General features: G+C 53.4%; 4 protein-coding genes across 6 annotated transcripts in view; 2 read left to right on the top strand and 2 right to left on the bottom strand.

The window, feature by feature from the left end:
- The window catches only part of PSMD11 (proteasome 26S subunit, non-ATPase 11), a 28,990-nt gene extending 24,761 nt beyond the window's left edge, over positions 1 to 4,229 (top strand). The window contains exons 10-14 of one of the 2 annotated variants that reach the window (XM_070772695.1): positions 1,147 to 1,272; positions 1,750 to 1,785; positions 2,043 to 2,094; positions 2,393 to 2,535; positions 3,205 to 4,229. In XM_070772695.1, the coding sequence (XP_070628796.1) occupies positions 1,147 to 1,272; positions 1,750 to 1,785; positions 2,043 to 2,094; positions 2,393 to 2,535 (357 nt within the window). In that variant the 3' untranslated portion in view covers positions 3,205 to 4,229. Of the gene's footprint in view, positions 1 to 1,146; positions 1,273 to 1,749; positions 1,786 to 2,042; positions 2,095 to 2,392; positions 2,536 to 2,654 lie in introns of both variants that reach the window. The other variant, XM_070772694.1, reaches the window with a different exon arrangement.
- Positions 4,230 to 7,773: 3,544 nt separating this feature from the next.
- CDK5R1 (cyclin dependent kinase 5 regulatory subunit 1) lies at positions 7,774 to 12,429 on the top strand. Of its 2 annotated transcripts, none has more exons than XM_070772696.1 (2): positions 7,774 to 7,840; positions 8,609 to 12,429. In XM_070772696.1, the coding sequence occupies exon 2, from the start codon at positions 8,744 to 8,746 to the stop codon at positions 9,665 to 9,667; it is 924 nt and encodes a 307-aa protein (XP_070628797.1). In that variant the 5' UTR covers positions 7,774 to 7,840; positions 8,609 to 8,743; the 3' UTR covers positions 9,668 to 12,429. The 2 variants fall into 2 exon arrangements, with proteins under 2 accessions (XP_070628797.1, XP_070628798.1); XM_070772697.1 differs by lacking the exon at positions 7,774 to 7,840 and adding an exon at positions 8,147 to 8,297.
- On the bottom strand, positions 7,797 to 8,414 carry LOC139177715 (protein FAM246C-like). Its single transcript, XM_070774270.1, has one exon. It carries the CDS (start codon positions 8,412 to 8,414, stop codon positions 7,797 to 7,799), a length of 618 nt encoding a protein of 205 aa, XP_070630371.1.
- A 1,188-nt stretch (positions 12,430 to 13,617) lies between the features above and the next one.
- The window catches only part of MYO1D (myosin ID), a 357,348-nt gene continuing 350,380 nt past the window's right edge, over positions 13,618 to 20,585 (bottom strand). The window contains exon 22 of the mRNA XM_070772692.1: positions 13,618 to 15,713. Within this exon, the coding sequence (XP_070628793.1) occupies positions 15,557 to 15,713 (157 nt within the window). The 3' untranslated portion in view covers positions 13,618 to 15,556. The remainder of the gene's footprint in view (positions 15,714 to 20,585) is intronic.

Below are 20,585 nucleotides of genomic sequence, written 5' to 3'. Positions count from 1 at the left end.
ACAAACCTATTACCTACATTTTATGCTTGGGGAAGCTGGGATTTAAAGAGAATGCCTGAGTCGCACAGCTAACTTGCATCAGGGTCTGACACAGGCACCATATGACATGGTCTTAGATGTTCCTTCAGCTCCAGAAATGCCAGGTTTGCATCTCCTCTGTGGACATCAGTGGTGATGTGTGCATCTGGGCTGAAAGACTCTTCCTTAGGATGAAATTCTAGGCTTACTTAGCCTCCTGTGCCTTTCACTCAATGTTTGCGAAGGTTTAGAAAGGGAGAAAAACCTGTCTAAGCAGCAGGGTGAGACTTATACTCTTCTGAGTCTGCTTCCTGTTAATCTGAGTATAAAGACCAACTTAATAAAAACAAACCTAGATCCAGGAAGAAAAATAGAAACTAGACATTGTGGCTCTCTGACTGTCCCCAAGGTTCATCATCTTCCTTGAGATTTCTTGTCAGTTTCATTTCCTTACTTGGCTTGATTTGCTTGCTTCCCTTAACACGTTAAAGCACAGCTAAAATGAGGCGGGATACTGAAGAATATTATTAAAGATAAATAGATCACATACATGAATAAACAAAGAGTTTAGATTATTTTATCCCCAAATTTGGATGGAACATTTCTAGCAGGGGGGATTAAAAAAAAAGACCATGATCAGATATTTGGGAAACACTAGGGCTAACAAAATTAAAAAGGGACTTTGTTTTCTGGTACCTGCAGCTATGTTGTGCTGATATTCCTTATAAAACCCTAAGAGCTAGCTGTGCAATTCAGCATTTCCCATTATTTAGCATCAGAATTCCCCTGCTCCCACTGCCTTGGAGGCTGTGCTTGTTCTGTGAAACACACATTGAGAACTGCTTGTGCAGTGAATTCAGCTTGTAAGCTGAACTGCTCGTGGGGCTTGCATGGTTTGAGTGGTCAGTGTGAGGCTTTCAGACAGAAGCAAGGTGCCTAGGGTAGGCTTCATCTTTCATTTCTTTGTGTTCCTTGTCTTCTGCCTTCATGGCAGCTCCTTCATTTCTGCAAACCCTCCAGGCCTCTTGGGTCGAGCGTGTAATTACGGGGCCAGCACACTCTGTAGGGAGCCGCAAGTAGCCCGTGGCTTTCAGCTCTCCTCTGTGCCCTTCTCTGCTCTCTTGGCAGGCCCTGACAGACTACCGGGCGGAGCTCCGGGACGACCCCATCATCAGCACACACTTGGCCAAGCTGTATGATAACTTACTGGAACAGAACCTGATCCGAGTCATCGAGCCCTTTTCCCGAGTACAGGTAAGAACCTCCTGGGGACTCCAGCTCTTCTCTGGTGGGAGGGGGTTTCTGGCTCGGCTTCCTCACTGTCTCCCCCTCCCTTCCCACACCCATCCAGATGGGAACTCGCTACCAAGGGTGTGCCTGGGATTAGGCAGGAGACCCCCTAAGAGCTTGGGATTTTATGACAGGGAACAAGAGTTGAGGAGAGGGGGGTGTCAGGTGGAGGCTGGTGAGGTCGCCCCTGCCTGTTTTCGGTGCAGCCTCCTCTCCGCTTTTGCAGTCACCATGCGTGTGGTAAATGCTGTCTCCTCTGGGCATGTGGGACAGGAGTGTGGTCATTGTAATGATGCAGGGAAGGCAGATGGACCAGGCATGGCTAAAGAGGATCTGGCCATGACATGCAGCCGGGATCCAAGATACGGCACTACCCTCATCCCAGTATTAGAGGCGAAAGTAAAACTTTCTGTGTTGGTGTCTTTTTACCTTTCCTTTTAGATCGAACACATATCTAGCCTCATCAAACTCTCCAAGGTAAGGAGTCCTGAGCTTGTCTGGAGGGTGGGGATGGGGAAGGGCGCAGGTGGAGGGGCTGCCGTTGACACCTACCAGGCCTTATTGCAAAGCTCCCCAACCTGCTGCTCAGTGGGGACTGGGGGCCGTGGGCTCAGAGTGGAGCTGCAGTGTTGCTGTTTCAAGCCATTTGCCCTGGGACCCTTTTATACAAGACTTTTGTGTCACTTAGCTGTCAGTAGATAGCTGATCCCCTTAATCATGTGCTTTGATTTTAGGCCGACGTGGAAAGGAAATTATCACAGATGATTCTTGACAAGAAATTTCATGGTGAGTAGCAGCCATACAGGCGAGGGTGCTGGTGGAGGTGATGAAGTGGTGAGGAGGCATCATGCTCTTGTTGATGTTGGATGACGACACTCTGTTGTTCCCCTTGGTGGCGCCCTGGGATCCTTGCCCACCTCATCCCTGTGATGAGAGCGTATAATAAACACGCACAAAGGGAACAGGAAGGTGACTATTGCCCCTCCTTTCTGGAGAAAGTGAGGCAGCTAGGGAGCAGGCTGCATCTTCAGTGCTTGTGTGTCTAATCCTTGCTTTTACCTGGGTTCGCTTGTGTTTCCTGCAGGGATCTTGGACCAGGGGGAGGGTGTCTTGATTATTTTCGATGAACCCCCAGTAGATAAAACCTATGAAGCTGCTCTGGAAACAATTCAGAACATGAGTAAAGTAGTGGATTCCCTCTACAACAAAGCCAAGAAGCTGACATAGGTGAGTGCTGGCACCAGGCCGGCCCGGGCAGCGCTGTCTTCTGCCTGCTGAGACTGAACGCCTCCCGGTGGCCTTGCGGGCGGCTTCCCCGATTGACACTGCTCTGTCTTCTCTTGCAGAGTTGGATCTGTAGCGGTCCTTTGGAGAGTGTGTGTGGCGGGAGAGTGAAACCTTTGGGGAAAATGCTAGGAGATTCTTTTTTCTTTCTGTTCTACTTTTCGCTCGGAAAGTTTTTAAATCCTCATTTGGTGCATCTGTATTCCAGCCGATAGGTGTGCCAGTTTTCATGTAATCTTTACTGGCCCGACTTGGGAGTGGGAAAATTGCTTAAAAAAAAAGAAAAAGAAAAAAAAAAAAAGGTTATTCTAAATAAAAGGAAAAAGGCTTACACTACCTAAAGCTGTGCTCTCTGCCTCCCGGGAGAGGGCCGCCAAGCCAGGCGCTCCACCAGCCACCGGGGCTCCTAACCCACCCGCTGGGCGTCACCTTGCCTCCTCTTCCGAATTGGGTGTTTGCCTGACCATCAAAGCAACGACTTTTTATTCTGTTTGTACCGAACCAAAACAAACAACTGTGTATAGACTGCTCTTTTCTTTTTTATTTGAAAATGAGGCGTTTCGGTGTTCTGTCCCCTGCCATACGGCCTGTCCGCCTGCCCTTCCCCAACAGTGGCCCCAGCAGACTGGCCGAAGGTCCCGCCGCCGCCACTGCAGCAGCAGCAGCAGCGCCTGCACGGCTCCGCTCAACCCTGGAAGGAATGGGACGTGGCCGGGAGCTCGTGCCCACCGTGGCCACACGGGGAGCAGTGTGGGCCCTCAGGGGCCTGCTGTGCATGTGGCTCTTTTTAACACAGTAAACTAGATTAGACGTCAGTGTTTTAATTGCCCCCCTCCTCTGCTCTTTTCTGTCTCTCCCTCCTTCCTGCCCCCACCCTCCCCAGCCAGATGACCACCCCATGTCTCCCTCCCTTCCTCCTCTGCCCCCAGGGGAGTCCGGCTGTCTGAAACCCTTCAGCTTCTCTCCCTGTCCCACCGCTCCTCTCCTGCTGTCAGATGGATTTATTCCTTTTTTAAACAGTGAACGTTGGAAATGAGACTGTGGGGTGTGGGTTTTTTTTTTCCTCCTCTTAATTTTCGTTGTTGGGTTTTTGAGCAACCTCATGTCCCCCTCCCAGGGAGCGTCTTTATTTACCTCTTAGAAATGGGACGGATGGGAGGTAGAGCACTGTTTTCCGCATGCTTTGTCTTACGATGAGATTATATAGCAAGGCTTTAATGCCATTTGGGCAGGTAAGCTTCTGCGCCTCTGTTGTGCTCAGCTGTATTCTCTTCTTCCTCTCATTTCCTCTCTCCCCTCTTTTTTCCTCTCCCCTTCCTGCCTCCTTCCTTCTTGCTGCCTTCCTTTTATCTTTCTTTCCCTTTCTCAGATTATCCTTCCAGGTTTTCGTAATAAATTTATATTTTGTAAAAGGATTTTGTTGTACCAGGTTTTGCATCCTCACTGAATCTGACTGGCTTTTATTTTCCTCTCCAGAATCAGGTTTTTGTTCTCACCATCTTTCCCCATCATGTCCAGTCACTGTTTTGGTTTTGGCACCATCAATATCAAATGTACAAACGGTTCTTGCTAACCAACACCAGGTATATCTGATGTTCAGATGAGTTCCAATAAAAACAATTTTTTTTTTTCAAAAAGTGTCCTTTCTTGAGTGCTGGAGGGCTTCTGATCAAGTCCAGACAGGTCAGTGTAGCCCTCGAGACTGGACAGAGCTCTGCTGTCTCAAATTTGCTCCATGGGAGACCTTTAGAGCCAGGGTCATGTGGAGGCCTTTGGGTGAGAAGGTTGGTCTGTGAGGTCTGAAATGGGCACAAGGGCTCAGTTATCTTTGTTTTTCCAAGGTCTCGTGGTCCAGTGAGGACATGGGGTTTGGGTTGTAATATCCTCTGAACCTGTTTCCTCACCTGCACAGCAAGGATGGTGCTTCCTCTGTGGGTAATTGCGGTGGGAGGGTTACATGCAGTTAGCAGAAGGGCAGATGCCTGGAGAATCCTGGCATTCAGTTGTGGTTTAGTTTTAGTTTTTTTGGATCTTGTTCAAAAGCATTGGTTTTCATCCTGCTCCTCAGACTCCTGTGGGACTCTGGGGCCACGGGGAGGAAGGGGTGAGCTCTAGCTGCCAACTCCAGTCCGAGCCACTCTCTGTCATGTTTCAACGTGGTGTCTCTGTGTATAGTTCCACTTGAGGAGTTGTGCTTCAATAAAGGGCTTTAAAAATATCCCAAAGGATCCAGGACCAGAGCAGGCTTGGCAGTCCCAGGAGCTCAGAGCCTGCCCTCCCCTCCCTCAGCGTGTCTGCTGACTCCTCTAGACCTGTGCTGCCCAGTGTGTGGCTGCAGGCCCCGTGCGGCCTTGCAGCCCTTGAAGTGTGGCTCGTTCAAACTGGGGTGTCTTGCAAAAGTAAACAAACCAGAATACTTTGAAGAAGGTGAAAAAAGAATGAAAAACTCATTGCTCAACTTCCTTTTTACATATGTTGAAATATTTTGTGCACTTACTAGGTTACATAAAATATACTATTAAAATTCACCTGTTTCTTTCACTTTTTAAATGTGGCCGCTAGAAAATACTGAGTTAACTCTGTGGCTTGTGTTTGTGGCTCACATTACTATTACTGTTTTTCAGACAGTGCTGCTCTAGACTTCGCAGGACTGCTTCCTTTCCCAGACCTCGATAAGCTGCATCCAGCTGCAGCTGAGAGGGTGGGGTGGCCCATGGGCTAGCCTGGGCCTGGCTCCCTCACTTAGAGGCCCTCCCTGGCACTAGGCTTCGCGGTGCCAGGGCTTCCTTGTGTGTTCATGAGATACTGATGGCGTTGGGAGCGGCGGCTAAGGCCCTTGGCTCTGAAACCCTGCTGCAGGCTAGAGTTATGTAATCTGTGCTGCCCAGAAGGGCCACTAGATGCTGCTCTGTGATGCCTGAGAGAACAAAGCATACTTCCATAGGAGCCAGGGCTCAGCCTGGCTTTACTGGAACCCTTTCGGGGGCTGGCTGACTGGGGCACTGACCTCCCTTCCTTGGGAAGGGGGCATGCAGAGCATGGGAACGCTCCAGGAAGTCCTAGCTCAGCAGCGCATGTCCCAAGCGGGCTGGCCCTTCCGGCAGCTAGAGACAGACTATAGGATAAAGAGGCTGATGGATGGGGGTGGGATCTGGAGCGCTTCCCTGCAGTTCTCTGGTGAAGAGCGGGAAGGAAACAGCTGTGCATCATTCATCTGGGTCTGCCTCCTGGGTCCTTGATTCTGCCGTTGTGGGCAGATGGTTGCTCTTCCTTGCTTCGCATTTGGAGCAGTGATGGGAGCTTGAGGAGGGTGGTGGTGGGCTGGGTGAGCAGAGTGGTGTGGCTCCTCAAAACAGAGCGGGCATGACACGCGTGGACAGCGTCTAGGGTTCCTCGGTCACAACAGCCAGTATGCTGGCAGCACCATCCCGTTCATGCCCTGCTGCACACGTGACTTCACCTCTGACAAGTGTGAGGAGGTTGGGATAGTTCTGCCAAGAGCTCTTTCTGAAGGTAGTAGGTGAGGGCTGACTGGACAAAGGCAAGAGGGGACATGAGAGTGGCCAGGCTGGGAAAGGCCCAGGCCAACGCGAGCTTCCATCATGGTTTGGGAAGTAGGATGGAGTCAAGTGGAACTGCCCACCATGAGCTGAGAATAGTTAGAACTGAAATCTGCAGGTACCGGTAGCAGGCTGGGTCCAGATAGTTATAAGGGGTAGATTATAGGCTTAGAAATCTAAGCATATTTGGGAAAGTGGAAAGCATTTATTCCCTGCTTAACCATCCATAATCTGAAGGGGACACAGGAAAAGCAATGTGGTCACAGGCCAAGTCAGGAGCGGGGCCTCCACTAGGGGCAGAATGAAAAAAGGCTGGGGTCCAGCTTTGCCTTACGAAGTCACTGGGCCAGGGACCCGGAGGAGACTGATGCTAGCTCCTTCTACAGAGCACAGCTCCATTAGAAAAGCAGGTAGGGGCTGTTCCTTGAGCATTCAGAGGGAGGGGCACACCAAGCTAAGGGCCAGCCTTTACCTTCTAAGTTAAAATGACAGCTGCTGTGGATGTTTCTAAAGAGCGCCACAAGAAGTAGCCTGAGTACCGAGCACTGCATTTCCACTATATGGCCACCCAGGCCATTACTGACAGAGAAACCTCTGGGTAGTACTTTAGCAAATTCTAGTACTTTCTGATGATGTAGCATTGTTGTGACACCAGATTTTAATACTGCTCAGGGCAGTAGGCAGAGCTGACACAGGTTGCTGGAGTGGTCTGGGCATCAGGGGATTGGGTATTCTCTGGACTGCCACTTCCTCCTTACCAAGTCCAGAGTGGTAATTGGAAACAGGACATGGTTTAAGTCTCTCTCTCCTCTTTCCCAGGTTAGTGGTCAAATCTGAGTCCCCCATCTCTAGAACCAAACTAAAAGAATAACAAGTAGAGCCGTTGTGAAGGATTCTTGTTCTTTGTGAAAAGAAAAGTTCTTAACAGAACCAGAATTTGACTCAGAATTTAATAATTTTAGGAGCACCGAGTCTTCAAATTATACCCGCTTAGCATGAAAAATAAAGTCGGCAGATCAGAGGCTGGTTGAAGCAAGTGCTTCAGTTGTACTATAACAGATAAAGAGGGCCTGTGGAAATTCTGAGGTCACATTAAGGATGGGCTCAGTATTCATCCGTCTCGGGGGCAGTGACCGAGCCAGGAGCCTCAGGGCCCTGTCCAGGTGTAGTGTGGGAAGGCGAGTAGCTCCGTGGAACGGCCCAGAGCAGCCTACGCCTCTGGCCTGTATTTCTGAGACTTACCTGGTTGGTGGGCATTGACCCGGATGGGACAACAGAGGTCTCGGAGGGAAAAGCACTCTGAATTCATGGGACAGTCCCCTCCGGATGCGCGTGGCACTGAGGCCTCCCCCCTCTCCGCCCTTGCTCCCTGAGCGCCCTAGCTTCTGTCCCCGGGATCTCGGGCATTAAATGGAAGGAGGCTACTCGGGTCCCAGCCTCCGTGGACTGCTTCTCGGGCGGCCGGGGCGCGGACGCGGCCGAGGGTGCCCCCGCCGCCGGCAGCTGCGGACGCCGCGGCGGGAACAAAGGCAGCACGTGTCTGGGCGGGGCGGCGGGCGGGGTCGCTCCCCGGCCCCGCCCCAGCCCTCCCCGTCCGGAGCTCCCTACCCGCCCAAGCTCAGCTGCGCGGTGCGTTCGCGAGTCTCACGCGGCCGGGCTGCTGCTGGCGCGGCAGCGCCGAGCGGGCGGTGAGCAGTGCGGGGAGGGGGCGGCTCCGCGGGGCGGGACGGGGAGGTGCCGCGAGTCCCCGCTGCCGGAGTCTGGGTCCTGGATGGGGCGCGGCGAGTAGAGAGGAGCCCGGAGCTCGCGGCCGCGTCGCTGCCCGCACCGCGCGCCGCTCGTGCTGAGCACGGCGGCGGCCCCAGCTCCCGGGTGAGACCAGGCCCGGCCGGCGCGTGGGCCGCGCGCGCGCGCGCCCGAGAGGGAGGCCGCTGAGGTGCGAGCCGGGGCGGGCGCGGGCGCGGCGGCGGCGGCGGCGGCGGCGAAGGCGGCCGAGCGGGGGGCGGGGCCGCGGCGCCTGCAGAACCTTGGACAGAAGCTCCCGAGCCGCCGCCGCCGCGCGCGAGCCCCGCCGAGCCCCGGGACCGCGGCGCTGAGCCGCGGCGCGCATTGCGGAAGGTGCGGAGCGCCGGAGCCACCTGCTCGGTAAGCCTGCCCCTCGGGCAGCCCGCTGTCCCCGGGGGACCGGGGCCGCGGCCGCGCGCAGTGTCGAGGCGGGGTCCCCGGCCGCCTCCGCCGGCTCCCGCGCCCCCGCGCTGCCATCCGGACCGCGGCGGGAGCGGGTCTCGGTGCCGCAGTGGAGAGGCCGGGGTTGCGGCGCGGGGACGCGGGCGGGGCCGTGTCAACTAGGGAAGGCCCCGGGCGCGGGGCCGGGGCCGGGGCCGCCAAGGCCGGGGCGGAGGAGCGCGGCGCGAGCCCCGCCTGATGCTGAGAACCATCTTGTTTTGCCCCCACAGATCCGGAGGGGCGGCACGCGACCTCGGGAGCGCCCCCGCCTCCCCCTGGCCGCCGCGGCTCGGTGAGCTTCTTTCCTCCAGCCGGCAGGCTGGGCGCGCAGGGGCGCGGGTCCCCGCCCGGCGCGCAGCGGCACCATGGGCACGGTGCTGTCCCTGTCCCCCAGCTACCGGAAGGCCACGCTGTTTGAGGATGGCGCGGCCACGGTGGGCCACTACACGGCCGTGCAGAACAGCAAGAACGCCAAGGACAAGAACCTGAAGCGGCACTCCATCATCTCCGTGCTGCCGTGGAAGAGGATCGTGGCCGTGTCGGCCAAGAAGAAGAACTCCAAGAAGGTGCAGCCCAACAGCAGCTATCAGAACAACATCACGCACCTCAACAATGAGAACCTGAAGAAGTCGCTGTCGTGCGCCAACCTGTCCACGTTCGCCCAGCCCCCGCCGGCCCAGCCGCCCGCCCCCCCTGCCAGCCAGCTCTCGGGTTCGCAGACCGGGGTCTCCTCGTCCGTCAAGAAGGCCCCGCACCCTGCCGTCAGCTCCGCAGGGACGCCCAAACGGGTCATCGTCCAGGCGTCCACCAGCGAGCTGCTGCGCTGCCTGGGCGAGTTCCTCTGTCGCCGGTGCTACCGCCTGAAGCACCTGTCCCCCACGGACCCTGTGCTCTGGCTGCGCAGCGTGGACCGCTCGCTGCTGCTGCAGGGCTGGCAGGACCAGGGCTTCATCACGCCGGCCAACGTGGTCTTCCTCTACATGCTCTGCCGGGATGTCATCTCCTCCGAGGTGGGTTCCGACCACGAGCTCCAGGCAGTCCTGCTGACCTGCCTGTACCTCTCCTACTCCTACATGGGCAACGAGATCTCCTACCCGCTCAAGCCCTTCCTGGTGGAGAGCTGCAAGGAGGCCTTTTGGGACCGCTGTCTCTCCGTCATCAACCTCATGAGCTCCAAGATGCTGCAGATCAACGCCGACCCCCACTACTTCACGCAGGTGTTCTCCGACCTGAAGAACGAGAGCGGCCAGGAGGACAAGAAGCGGCTCCTCCTCGGGCTGGACCGGTGAGCCCGCCAGCCTGCATCATGGCTCAAGGATTCAATTCATTTTTAAAAATTTATTCTTAAATCAGATTTTGTGTACAGTATGTGTTTAGCAAAGCCACCAAGGGCCTCTCCCTTCCCACCTCCCCTCCTTGGGGTTTTCCTCCACCCTGCCAAGAACTCTGGGCGCTTCTGAACTCCTGAACCTTGTGCAACATTCAGAAGATGTATTCAGAGCCACCCTGGCCCCCAACGTCTCACTCTGGGGAATTGAAAGGACTGACTGGCTTCTGCCGCCTGCGCCCTTGCTGGACCAAGGCAGGGAAGGCGGCCCACAGCCAGGCAGCCCAGGGAGGAACTGGAGTTTCTGGTTGGAGGCCCTTTGCTGGCTCCTGTTCTGGGTCGTCTGTTCTCCCAGAGGCTCCTGAAGCCGGCCACCTGGACTGCGCCGCACGTGGGCTTAGGAGGCCAAACGCCCGTGGCCCTGGGACAGCCTCTTCAATCGAGGGGAAGCCGGCCTGGTGCGAAGATCATGTCCTCTAATTTGGCCATGCACGACCCTGGTTTGCTCTTTTTTCTTTTTTAGGGAGAAGGGCTTTCCTTTCATGGAGACATGGAACCGCCCCCACCCCCCAGCAACCTCCCCTCCTTCGTCCCCCACCCCCAGCCCTGTTGGTAGTGTTGGTTAATGAGCTGGTTTGACTCACTAAGTTCTTTCATTTTGGGTCCCGGCTCCCAAGGGGTGGGGTGACGCCAGGGACAACTCCTTTCTTGGGTGAATTTTTCATTTGAATCATGCAGCTTAGTCACCCCGTGGCGAAGGCCAGGGCAGCTGCAGGTGCCCATTGTCAACAGCCTGCCTCCCGGGCAGGTGGGGCTGCCATGCCTGGGACTGAGCCAGTGCCCATGACATTTGCCCTGCGGAGCTGCAGGGATTGGGGCGGGGGTGATATCAGGGACCAGGGTGATGTGGTAATGATGCGCCCCTCCCCTCACCCCCTGTTGATGTAAAGCTGTTTCCAAACAGTTGAGTCTCTTCTGAAGACGAAGCCTTGTCCCGAAAGGCCCAGGGAGACGGCTGGATCTTGGAGACAATTATGAGCCAGGAGCCGAACTCCTGACTGCCTGCTGATTCTCCCGCTGATCATTTGCAGCTGCTGGTTTGGGTCTCCACCTTCAACCTTAGTGGCTGTAAAAAAAAAAAAAACCCATGATGTGTCACTTAATTTTCTTTCTGATTCTCCCAGATCGGTGGCTGGGGGCTTGGGAGAGGACCCAGAGAAGGGAGCCAGCCTTCCGTGATCCCTCTGGCTTTGGGGAACAAAGACTGATGTGAAGGCCCACAGAGAATTCTCTCTTCCAGTCTCAAACCCCAAGGGGAGCTGGAAGGGGAGGCTGGGGGTGAGGGAGGCGGGGGGCCGTTTTACATAGGATTAGCTTCCAGGTGGCTGCCATTTCAGCACAAGCACTACTGAAATTCACATAAAAAAGAGAAAGCTGTGAAACTGAGCTCCCGATTTAACAGGCCCGGCGTCGAGCCTGCGGCCCCGTGGTGCTCGCGAGAATGAGGGCCTGCCCCAAGCTGGGAGCACGGGCCTCAGCTGCGCCCTGAGGCCCACGCCCAGCCGCTCCCAGGACCGCCGGCCAGATTTACCTGCCGCGGGGCTGGAAGGAACCCGTGGCTGCCGGCGGGGACCTCGCGTGCAGAGCCTCTCCTCCGCGGGAGTTGTCACACAGCCTGTCTGTGCAGATTCTGCTGCCGTGTGTGACCCGAGGTAGGCGGCCGGCGGGGGCGGCGGGGTCCCCGGCAGCACACGAGGGTGGGGGAGGGGTGGCGTCCCGGGGCCAAGTGTCAGCAGCCGGGACCGGGGTCTGGAGTCGCTCCTTCGTGGGCCTTGCTGGGCCTGAAACGGCGAGAACGCGCACCCGCGAGATTCCAGTCGTGTGTGTTTCCTTCTCTCTCTCCATATTTATTTTTTTAATTTATGGAGGCGGTGCAAATTTCAGGAATGGTTGGGGACTAAAGAAAGAAGTCTCTAGTTCCATCCATATGAAGCCTGGCGAGGTCTCCTCCTCTTGCACTGGTCATCAGTATTGTGTAAAGAAACCGATATACTTGAGTGTGCAAGCAATGAACCCATTTGACATGCTGCTATGAAGACTACTTTTAGAACAATTAAAAAAAAAAAGAAAAACTAATCTACAAAAAAAACCCCACCCTTTATTCTTTAATTGTTGCTTTTACAGTGATATTGTGCATGCAAACCAGGAGCATTTTGTGTCTTAAGAAAAATAATCTTAGAACAGATGGCTGTGAAAATTACACCCGTGCACAGAACAAGTCACAGGAATAATAGTTCAGGATTTGGTTTTCCTCTTTTTTCTTGTAAAACCTGAAGGGTTGATATATTCTTTCCATGCAGTTATTAGAACTTAGTTTTGTTCTAGCAGTTGTTAAACTTGCAATGAAAAGGAAATGTGCCATTTTTTTTTCCACTTGGAACTATTCTTAGCTGTATATTTGAAACTGCTAATTACACACGTGTGATGTATGTTGGTTTTTAGTGCAATTTCTTCTGTAGCTATTCTTTGACCAAACTGTGGGTATTGTTAATATTAATTTATATTTGTCTCATTTTTGTATGTATGCGTAGCGTGTTTGTAAGTATGTGTGGTTTATAATCTGACAAGGTCATGAAGCTCAGTTTGGCTGTAATTTAATTCCCCTCCCCTTATTTTTATTTATTTTTGTACTGTGCTGATTAAATAAAATGCACTGACCATCCATTACACAGACTGTTTTTTGTGGGCACATCCTTCAAGAGCAGTCTGGGGGCTCATTTTTATAAAGGATTCTTGTGCTCAGAACATAATTGGATTGTGGTGTGGGGGAGGGGAGGAGGGCAGGGTTAGGGGAGAAGGCTTAACAATTGTGTTCACTGTTAAGGTGATTAAGAAAGAAGCCCAGGTGAAGTCAACTTGGGTTTCTTGGTGTGGCCAGGGCAGGAGTTGGTCTCTCAAGGCCCAGGACCTCCGACCAGGGAGGGTCAGGCCCAGGTATGGCCTGGCGAGGGCTGGGCCCCCAAGTGTGCTGGCCCAGGCTCTGCTTGTAGCGCACTGCCCCAAGGTCCCCCGGGCAGCAGGAGCCGGCTGGGTCCATGTGGTTCAGCCCCGCCAGCCTAGCTCTGTGCAGGTTTCAAGAGGAAACTCCAGCTCCCAGATAAGCAGCCTCCCCAGCCCCTAATTGTGGCAAGGCTGGGGCCCCCTACCGGTTGTATTGCCATCGGTCTGTGCTCACTCTTGCCACCAGCCTGGGCCTTGGAGACCTGGTGTTTTGGCCTCAGTCCTCCCCGGGCTCTGCGCCTGGTGGGCTGGAGCTGCCCTGGGCTTTGGGGGCACTTGTTCAGGTTGTGCCTTTGAAGCTGGCAGCCTTTCGATCGGGGCGTCTTCTTTGTCTTCTGAGTCGGAAGCCGTCGTTGCGTGCTCTGGCCAGTGACTGGGGGTTGGGAGCATCCTCTGGCTGCAGCACCCTGGGGTGCTGGGGTTGCCCCATCTCCCTGCAGGGCCTTGCTTGCCGGCAGCTCACCCACCCCAACCAGAGGGCTCAGGGAGGGGCTGACCAGCCAGCCAGGGTGCACTCAGGCCTCTACCTGAGCTGCAGCCCTGGGCATCCGGGCCTTGCGTTTATTCTTTGCGCATTTGCATGCTTCGATTTCAGTAAAGGTGAAAGCAAAGCGCTTTCAGTGTGCAGGCCTCAAAATAGTGGTTAACACCACCACCTGGCCCCCTCCTGACTCCTCCTCCTCACAGCTGTTTTCTATTTAATATTTTTCATCAGAAGCCTCAGGCCAACTATCCTCCATTTTTACCTTACTTGTGCTTAATGCTCCTTTCAGCCTCCGGGATAACAACTGACTTTCTACATGCCCAAATTTCACCATTTTAGATAGTTTTCAACTCAATAAGCAGAATACCTTTAAGAGTAAGATTTAATGCTTTATTGCTCTTGATGATAAATCAAAATATGCTTTAGAAATAAAGTTAATTTAATGGAAAATAGGAATATACGCACCAAACCATAAAACCACATTTAACTAAATCACGAGAAAACACTTCATTGCATACAATCACTGTGTCCCCCCTGCTTTGCCTTCGGCGCCATGATCACACCCGAAATTCTTTCCCTCAGTGACCACACACACTGACTTCTTGCAGGACATCATGAAAAAGTGCTTGTGGACGGTGCTCGCGCGCCGGCCCTCAGCCGGGAGGCGCTGCGCTCGAGGGCCAGAGGCCACACCCAAAGGCGGGAGGTCGGACTCCGGAACCCCCCTCCTCTCCAGCCTCCGAAAGGCACTCATTTGGCATGTTCTGTTTTGGTGTGTCTAAAACATAACGTTTGCATGTATCTAGTAAAGCAACAAGTTTGGGGCAGTAAGTGGAAAGGAGAGGCGATGTTCCAGTTGAGGAGGACCGATAGCGTCAAGGCAGTTGGCAAAGCTGTGGGTGTTGCTGAATGGGGCCCTGTGCGGGTAGCTGACCAGGCTTGGAGGATGAGAGTGGGTTTCAGAGACCAGGATGGCAGCAGGGCTCTTGTGCTGTGGATGGTATGGGGTGTGCATGTGCTCAGAGCCCTGGGGGTGGTGGCAGGCTCTGGGTGTGCTGGGCGGGGCTGGGGTGCTGGGGTGGGGGGAGGGGAGCCCCAGGGGTGAAACAGTTAAGAAAAGCCAGGATGTGTTTCTTGGACACCCTGCCTGGCTCCGCCTGGGGCGTGGGCCCACTCTCAGCGCCCCCTTAACCACATGGGGTGCCTGAGTCTTGACTCTTGAAGGTTCCAGGCTGGGAGCCCCGGGGCTGCCCAGGGGAGTGCGGCATGGTCCCGGGGCATCTGGAGCACACGTGCGCTCTGCAGGGCAGGGACTGGCAGGGCGCCGCTCTCCTGGCTTGGGTGGGCATCCTGGCCTGGCCTGCAGTGCCAGGACCCCTGCTCTCTTTCCTATCGCTCCCCTTCCCCAGGTTCCTCTGGGCCCCGACCCTCCTGCCCCCGGCCTGGTTCTCCACGTGAGTGTGAGGCAGAGGCATTGGAGGGGGAAAACTTCAGACCCCCTAGTGCTCCCCTTTCTTTCCATTTTATTAGTGTTCCTGACACCAGTGTGGCACAGCGGACGTGGTATCTGGTTAGTAACCCTGCTCCTAACTGCAGAAATAAGTGTAAGACAACCACGGCCTGGGCTGCATGGTTCAGTAAGACGGTTCCTGGAGCATTCCCCGAGCCATGCTCTCTGGGCAGAGGGTCAAGGGGCTGGGGGCTGGCTCTGAGTGGGACAGACTGCCCACTGGGCGAGGTGGTTCCTTTGGCCAGGGGCTCCTGGGCTGAGGGGCTGGCTCTCCAGGTGAACCTGCTCACCTGGTGGTCTTGGCGGGCTGCTGGGGAGAGGGGGTCCATGGGGAGTTCCGAGAATCTCCCTGAACCAGGGCGTGGGGTTGCTATCCTTAGGGAGGAGGGGGCACCTGAGCCCAGAGAGGGCAGGGCTACCTCTCCACAGCCGCCCGCAACTCCAGAGGCTTGGTCTGGTTGGAAACAACATCCAGGCTCCCCCAGCCCTCCCCTGGCAGGGCCAGTAGCCAGTCACAGGGCCAGGCAAGCCTATCTGACCTGGCATGGGGGTGGCCCTCACTGACCAGAGGGGAGCTGTTCTGGAGAAGCTGCTGCAGGCTGGGCAGGACACAGGGTCTTTGATTTGTTGAGGGGGCCGTGGACAGTCGGGACAGAGGAAGACAGAGATCAAAGGCAGAAGCCGGACTGGACCTCAGGGAGGAGCCGCAGGGGAGGCAGGGGGCCCCGTCCCAGCCTGGACCCTGGTGAGCGGGCGTCTAGCGGCGGCTGGGCGGGCAGCCCCCGTCTCCCTGCGCTTCAATTGCCGGGCACGCTGAGGATGAAGCCTGAGCGATTCTTGGTGAAGTCAGGCTGCGGCTGGTTGAGCCGTGTCTCCACAGAGACCGTGCACTTCTTCCCGTGCAGGCTGCACTGGACGGGGTTGGTGACGTTGACTTGAAGGTGGCGCTTCTCACTGGAAGAACCAAGAAGACAGGCAGTTAGCAGGTGGCCGGGGGTTGGGGGGAGTCTCCCGGGCCACCCAGGTGCCCCCCAGGCTGGGCACAGAGAGGGTGAGGATGGGAGAGATGGCGCTTGGCTATAGGCCCAAACCAAAGTCATAGGCGAGCCAGGGCCCAGCTCCCGAGAACCCACATGTGGGGCAGGACAGAGCATGGAGCTGCAGCGGAGCCGCGGTCACCACCCTCGGGCCTGAGGCCAAGGACCAAGGCCTGGGCTTTAGATGTCAGCTGGGGGATGTGGCGGCAAGGGGCTCTGATGTGATCATCCGCTTTCTCTGATGCCAAGAGAGAGCCCCAGGGGTGCTGCGTCCAGGGGCAAATGGAGGCTCTTCCCTACCCATGGTCTCCGACAACAGAAATGCCTTCCGTGAGTCCCGGCTCGGCCCTGGCTGTCGTGGGTCTGGCTGTGAGAACCAGTCTGATGCCAGTGGCCCTGGGGTCGGGGGTGCTGCCCCCACATGGGGCGGCTTTGTGGTTGGCAATGTGGCAGGGAGGGTGAGCGGCGCTTCTACCCGTACTTCTGGCAGCTTGTGCGTGTTCCCCAGCCCGGGGGCCATGTGCCCTCCTGGCCCAGCCAGGGTGCCGGGCGGGGAGGCTGTGCACTGCTAGGTAGAGGCAGTGCCCGGCCTCTGGCGCCTTGAGATGTACCAAGTGCACTTCAGGTGCCGTCCGCGTAAGAGCTGGGAGACCTGTGGCCGGCACGGGCTCACCCTGCGCCTTGTGCCTTGCTGGCTTTCTCAGCACCGGGAGGTCTGGACGGGCTGGCCTGGCTCCCTGTGCTGGGCCTGCCTTCAATTCCCCTGGGGCGCTCTTGGGTGTGGTCAGGTTGGGCTTCCTGGGTGGTGGCTGCTCCTGGCATTGGATGGGGGATGCCAAGGGTCCACCTGGATGGGAGGCCAGGCCGAGGCTGGCCCAGGGGAGAGGGAAGCGCTTTCCAGGCACTGCCTGGCCTGGGTGACACCATCTCTCAGACCCTTTACTCCATAGGAAGAGCACCCGTGGGCAGTGGCACGCTTAGCCTCTGAGTGCCCGGAACACCAGGCTGGCCTTTGCCGCAGCACGGAGGGGCAGCTGTGGCCGTGTTCTTAGGGGCTTTCCACATGGCTGTTTCCTACCAGCTTTCTTGTTCAACATGTTGTTGGAGCAGAAAATGGGCACAGGAAGAGACCCACTGTTATTTCTCATGGGCATTAGGTATCTGCTGCTTAATGTCTCGTCCGCTGCAGCTAAAACCTTGGCTTAGATGGCTATTTTTAACCAGGCTTGGGCATAAAAATAGCAGAGCCCATTGTGGGCAGTGCCTTGGGCACCTCTTCACTCCTGCAGGAGCCAGGATGCCGTGCCTGTGGTCTTGGTGAGGGGTCCTTGGACCCTCCGGACCAAGCGGAGCCCTGGCACTGAAGCCCTGCTTGCAGCTGGAGATGCCCCGAGTTCCTGCCTGTCTTTGCAGGGCTGCTGTGGGGTTTGGGCAGAAGAGAGGGGCTTGAGTAGTTACACGTGTTGAGGGCAGGAAGAAGCACCGGCTTTCTGGTCTGAAGAGCTAGGCGGCTAAGCGACCCCTGGCTGATGCCATCCACACTGCCATCAACTGACAACAGAGTAAGGTAATGTGGATTGAGGCTGACTTGTAGAGGAAGAAAACAGAATTACCACACGACCCAGCAATTCCACTTCTGGATATATACCCAAAAGAAAACAGGTGTTCAAACAAAAACTTGTACAGGAATGTTTATAGCAGCATTATTTACAGTAACGCAGAATAAACTTTGGATATAATTCATCCATCTATGATAAAAAACACAACCTCTTCAGATAGTGGGCACAGAGAGAACACACTTCAGTATAATAAAGGCCATATATGTGGCAAACCCACAACTGACATCATACTCAGTGGTGAAAAGCTGAAAGCGTATTCTCTAAGATCAAGCGCCCACTCTGGACACTTATTCAACGTGGTTTTGAAAGTCCTAGCCACAGCAATTGGAGAAGAATGACCATACCGCCCAAGGCAATCTACACTCGCAGTACAATCCCAAATTACCAATGGCATTTTTCACAGAACTAGAACAAGAATTTTTAAAATTTGGGTTTCCCTGTGGCTCAGCAGTAAAGAATCCACGTGCAGTGCAGGAGATGTGGGTTCAGTCCCTGGGTCGGGAAGATCCCTTGGAGGAGGGAATGGCAGCTTACTCTAGTATTCTTGCCTGGAAAGTCCCATAGACAGAGGAACCTGGTGGGCTACAGTCCATGGGGTTGCACAGTTTGGGGTTGCACGACTGAGCAACTGAGCACTCAAAAAATTTTTTTTTGGAAAATACATATGGAAACACAAACCCCCCTGAAAAACCAAAACGATCCTGAGAGAGAAGAATGGAGCTGGAGGAATCGCCCTCCTTGACCTCAGACTATACTACAAAGCTACAGTAATCAAAACAACGTGGCATGGCATAAAAACACACTTATAGATCAGTGGAGCAGGAGAGAGCCCAGAAACAAACCCACACACTTACGGTCAATTAATCTACGACAAAGGAGGTAAGAATACAATGGAGAAGAGACAGTCTCTTCAATAAGTGGTGCTGGAAAAACTGGACAGTAAAAGAATGAAATCAGAACACAACACTATCTAGAAAAATAAGCTCAAGATGAGTTAAAGAAGTAAACATAACACCACATACTATAAAATGCCTAACATATGCCTAGGAGTGGGATTTTAGGGTCATAGGGTAACTCTTTGATTCTTAAACTACTGTCCTCTATAGCAGCTATACCAATTTACTGGAGAAGGCGATGGCACCCCACTCCAGTACTCTTGCCTGGAAATCCCATGGACTGGAGGAGCCTATTGGGCTGCAGTCCGTGGGGTCGCTAAGAGTCAGACACAACGGAGCAACTTCACTTTCACTTTTCACTTTCCTGCATTGGAGAAGGAAATGGCAACCCACTCCATTGTTCTTGCCTGGAGAATCCCAGGGATGGGGGAGCCTGGTGGGCTGCTGTCTATGGGGTTGCACAGAGTCGGACATGACTGAAGCAACTTAGTAGCAGCACACCAATTTACAGTCCCACCAAGAGTGTAGAGGGTTTCTTTTTCTCCACACCCTCTCCAGCATTTAATATTTGTAGATTTTTTGAAGATGGCTATTCTGACTGGTGTGAAGTGATACCTCATTATAGTTTTGATTTGCATTTCTCTAAAAATTAGCAACATTGAACATCTTTTCATTGTGCCTTTTGGCCATCTGTATGTCTTCTTTGAAGAAATGTCTATTTAGGTCTTCTGCCCACTTTTTGGTTGGGTTGTTTATTGTTTTGATATTAAGCTCTATGAGCTGTTTGTAGATCTTTGAAATTAATCCCTTCTCAGTAGCATTGTTTGCAGATATTTTCTCTCTTTCTGTAGGCTGTCTTTCCTTTTTGTCTATGGTTTCCTTTGGTGTGCAAAAGCTTTTAGGTTTAATTAGGTCCCATTTGTTTATTTTTGTTTTTATTTCCATTAGGAGACAGATCCTAAAAGATGCTGCTACAGTTTAGGTCCAAGAGTGCTCTGCCTATGTTTTCCTCTAGGAGTTTTATAGCATCATCCCACTACTGGACATATATCTGGAAAACACCATAATTAAAAAACATACATGAAAAAAAAATAAAAAACATACATGTACCTCGGTTCACTGCAGCACTGTTCGCACGGAAGCGAACTGAATTTCCATTGACAGACGAATGGATAAATAAGATGTGGTACACATATGCCGTGGAATGTGACTCAGCCGTGAAAAAGAATGAAATGACGCCACTCGCAACAATGTGGATGGATGCAGAGATTATCATATCATGAAGTAAGTCAGAGAAAGGCAAAGATATGGTATCACTTATGTATGTAATCCAAAACTTGGCACAAAGTTTAAAATCTTATTTACAAAACAGAAATTGACATGCAGACATAGAAAACAAACTTACGGTTCCCAAAGGGGACAGAGAGGAGGGAGAGAGAGAAATTAGAAGATTAATATATACGCACTACTATACATAAATAAGCAACAGGGACCTCCTATATAGCACAGGGAACTATATTCAGTATCTTCTAATAAACTACGATGGAAAATAATCTGAAAAATAATATATGTACATATAACTGAATCACTTTGCCGTACACTCGAAACTAACACAACATTGTAAATTAGCTGTACTTCAATAATTAAAAGGTAGAAATAACCCAAGCATCTATCAACTGATGAAGGAACAAACAAATGTGGTCCAATAAAATATTATTTAGCCATAGAAAGAATGAAGTAATGATGCCTGCTACAACATGGATGATACCTTGTTAAGCTAGACAGAAAAAGCTACGTTATATAATTCCACTCATATGAAATGTCAGAATAAGCAAATTCATAGAGACAGAAAACAGAGGAGTTGGGGTGTTCCTTTGATGAAAATATTCTGGAACTCATCAGTGGTGATGGGTGTGCAACACTGAATGTACTAATTGTGACTAATGGTAAATTTTAAGTTACGGGTATTTTACCACAATTTTTTTTTTTTTTTTCAAGTGGGTTGATCTAAAGGAAATGTAAGAACTTGCCCTCAAACTGTGTTTTTTTTCCTCAGCATTTTAATAGGGTTTTAAGGCCAGCGAGGGGTTTCTTGTGCTTATCTTGAAGACAGACCAGTGCGGGCGGGTCCAAAAGGCAGATAAGGGAGTGGATTCTCTGCAGGTGTCAAGTGACATCTTCTGCTGGAGCTTCACCACATGGGAAATCTTCATGGAACCAGCGCACGGTCCTTAGTTTTTAAAGAAAAGAGAGCAGATTTTATAGCTGCCGATG

The sequence above is a fragment of the Bos indicus genome, chromosome 19 (assembly GCF_029378745.1).
Source record: "Bos indicus isolate NIAB-ARS_2022 breed Sahiwal x Tharparkar chromosome 19, NIAB-ARS_B.indTharparkar_mat_pri_1.0, whole genome shotgun sequence".
NCBI lineage: Eukaryota > Metazoa > Chordata > Mammalia > Artiodactyla > Bovidae > Bos > Bos indicus.
This window is presented reverse-complemented; position numbering and strand designations above follow the sequence as displayed.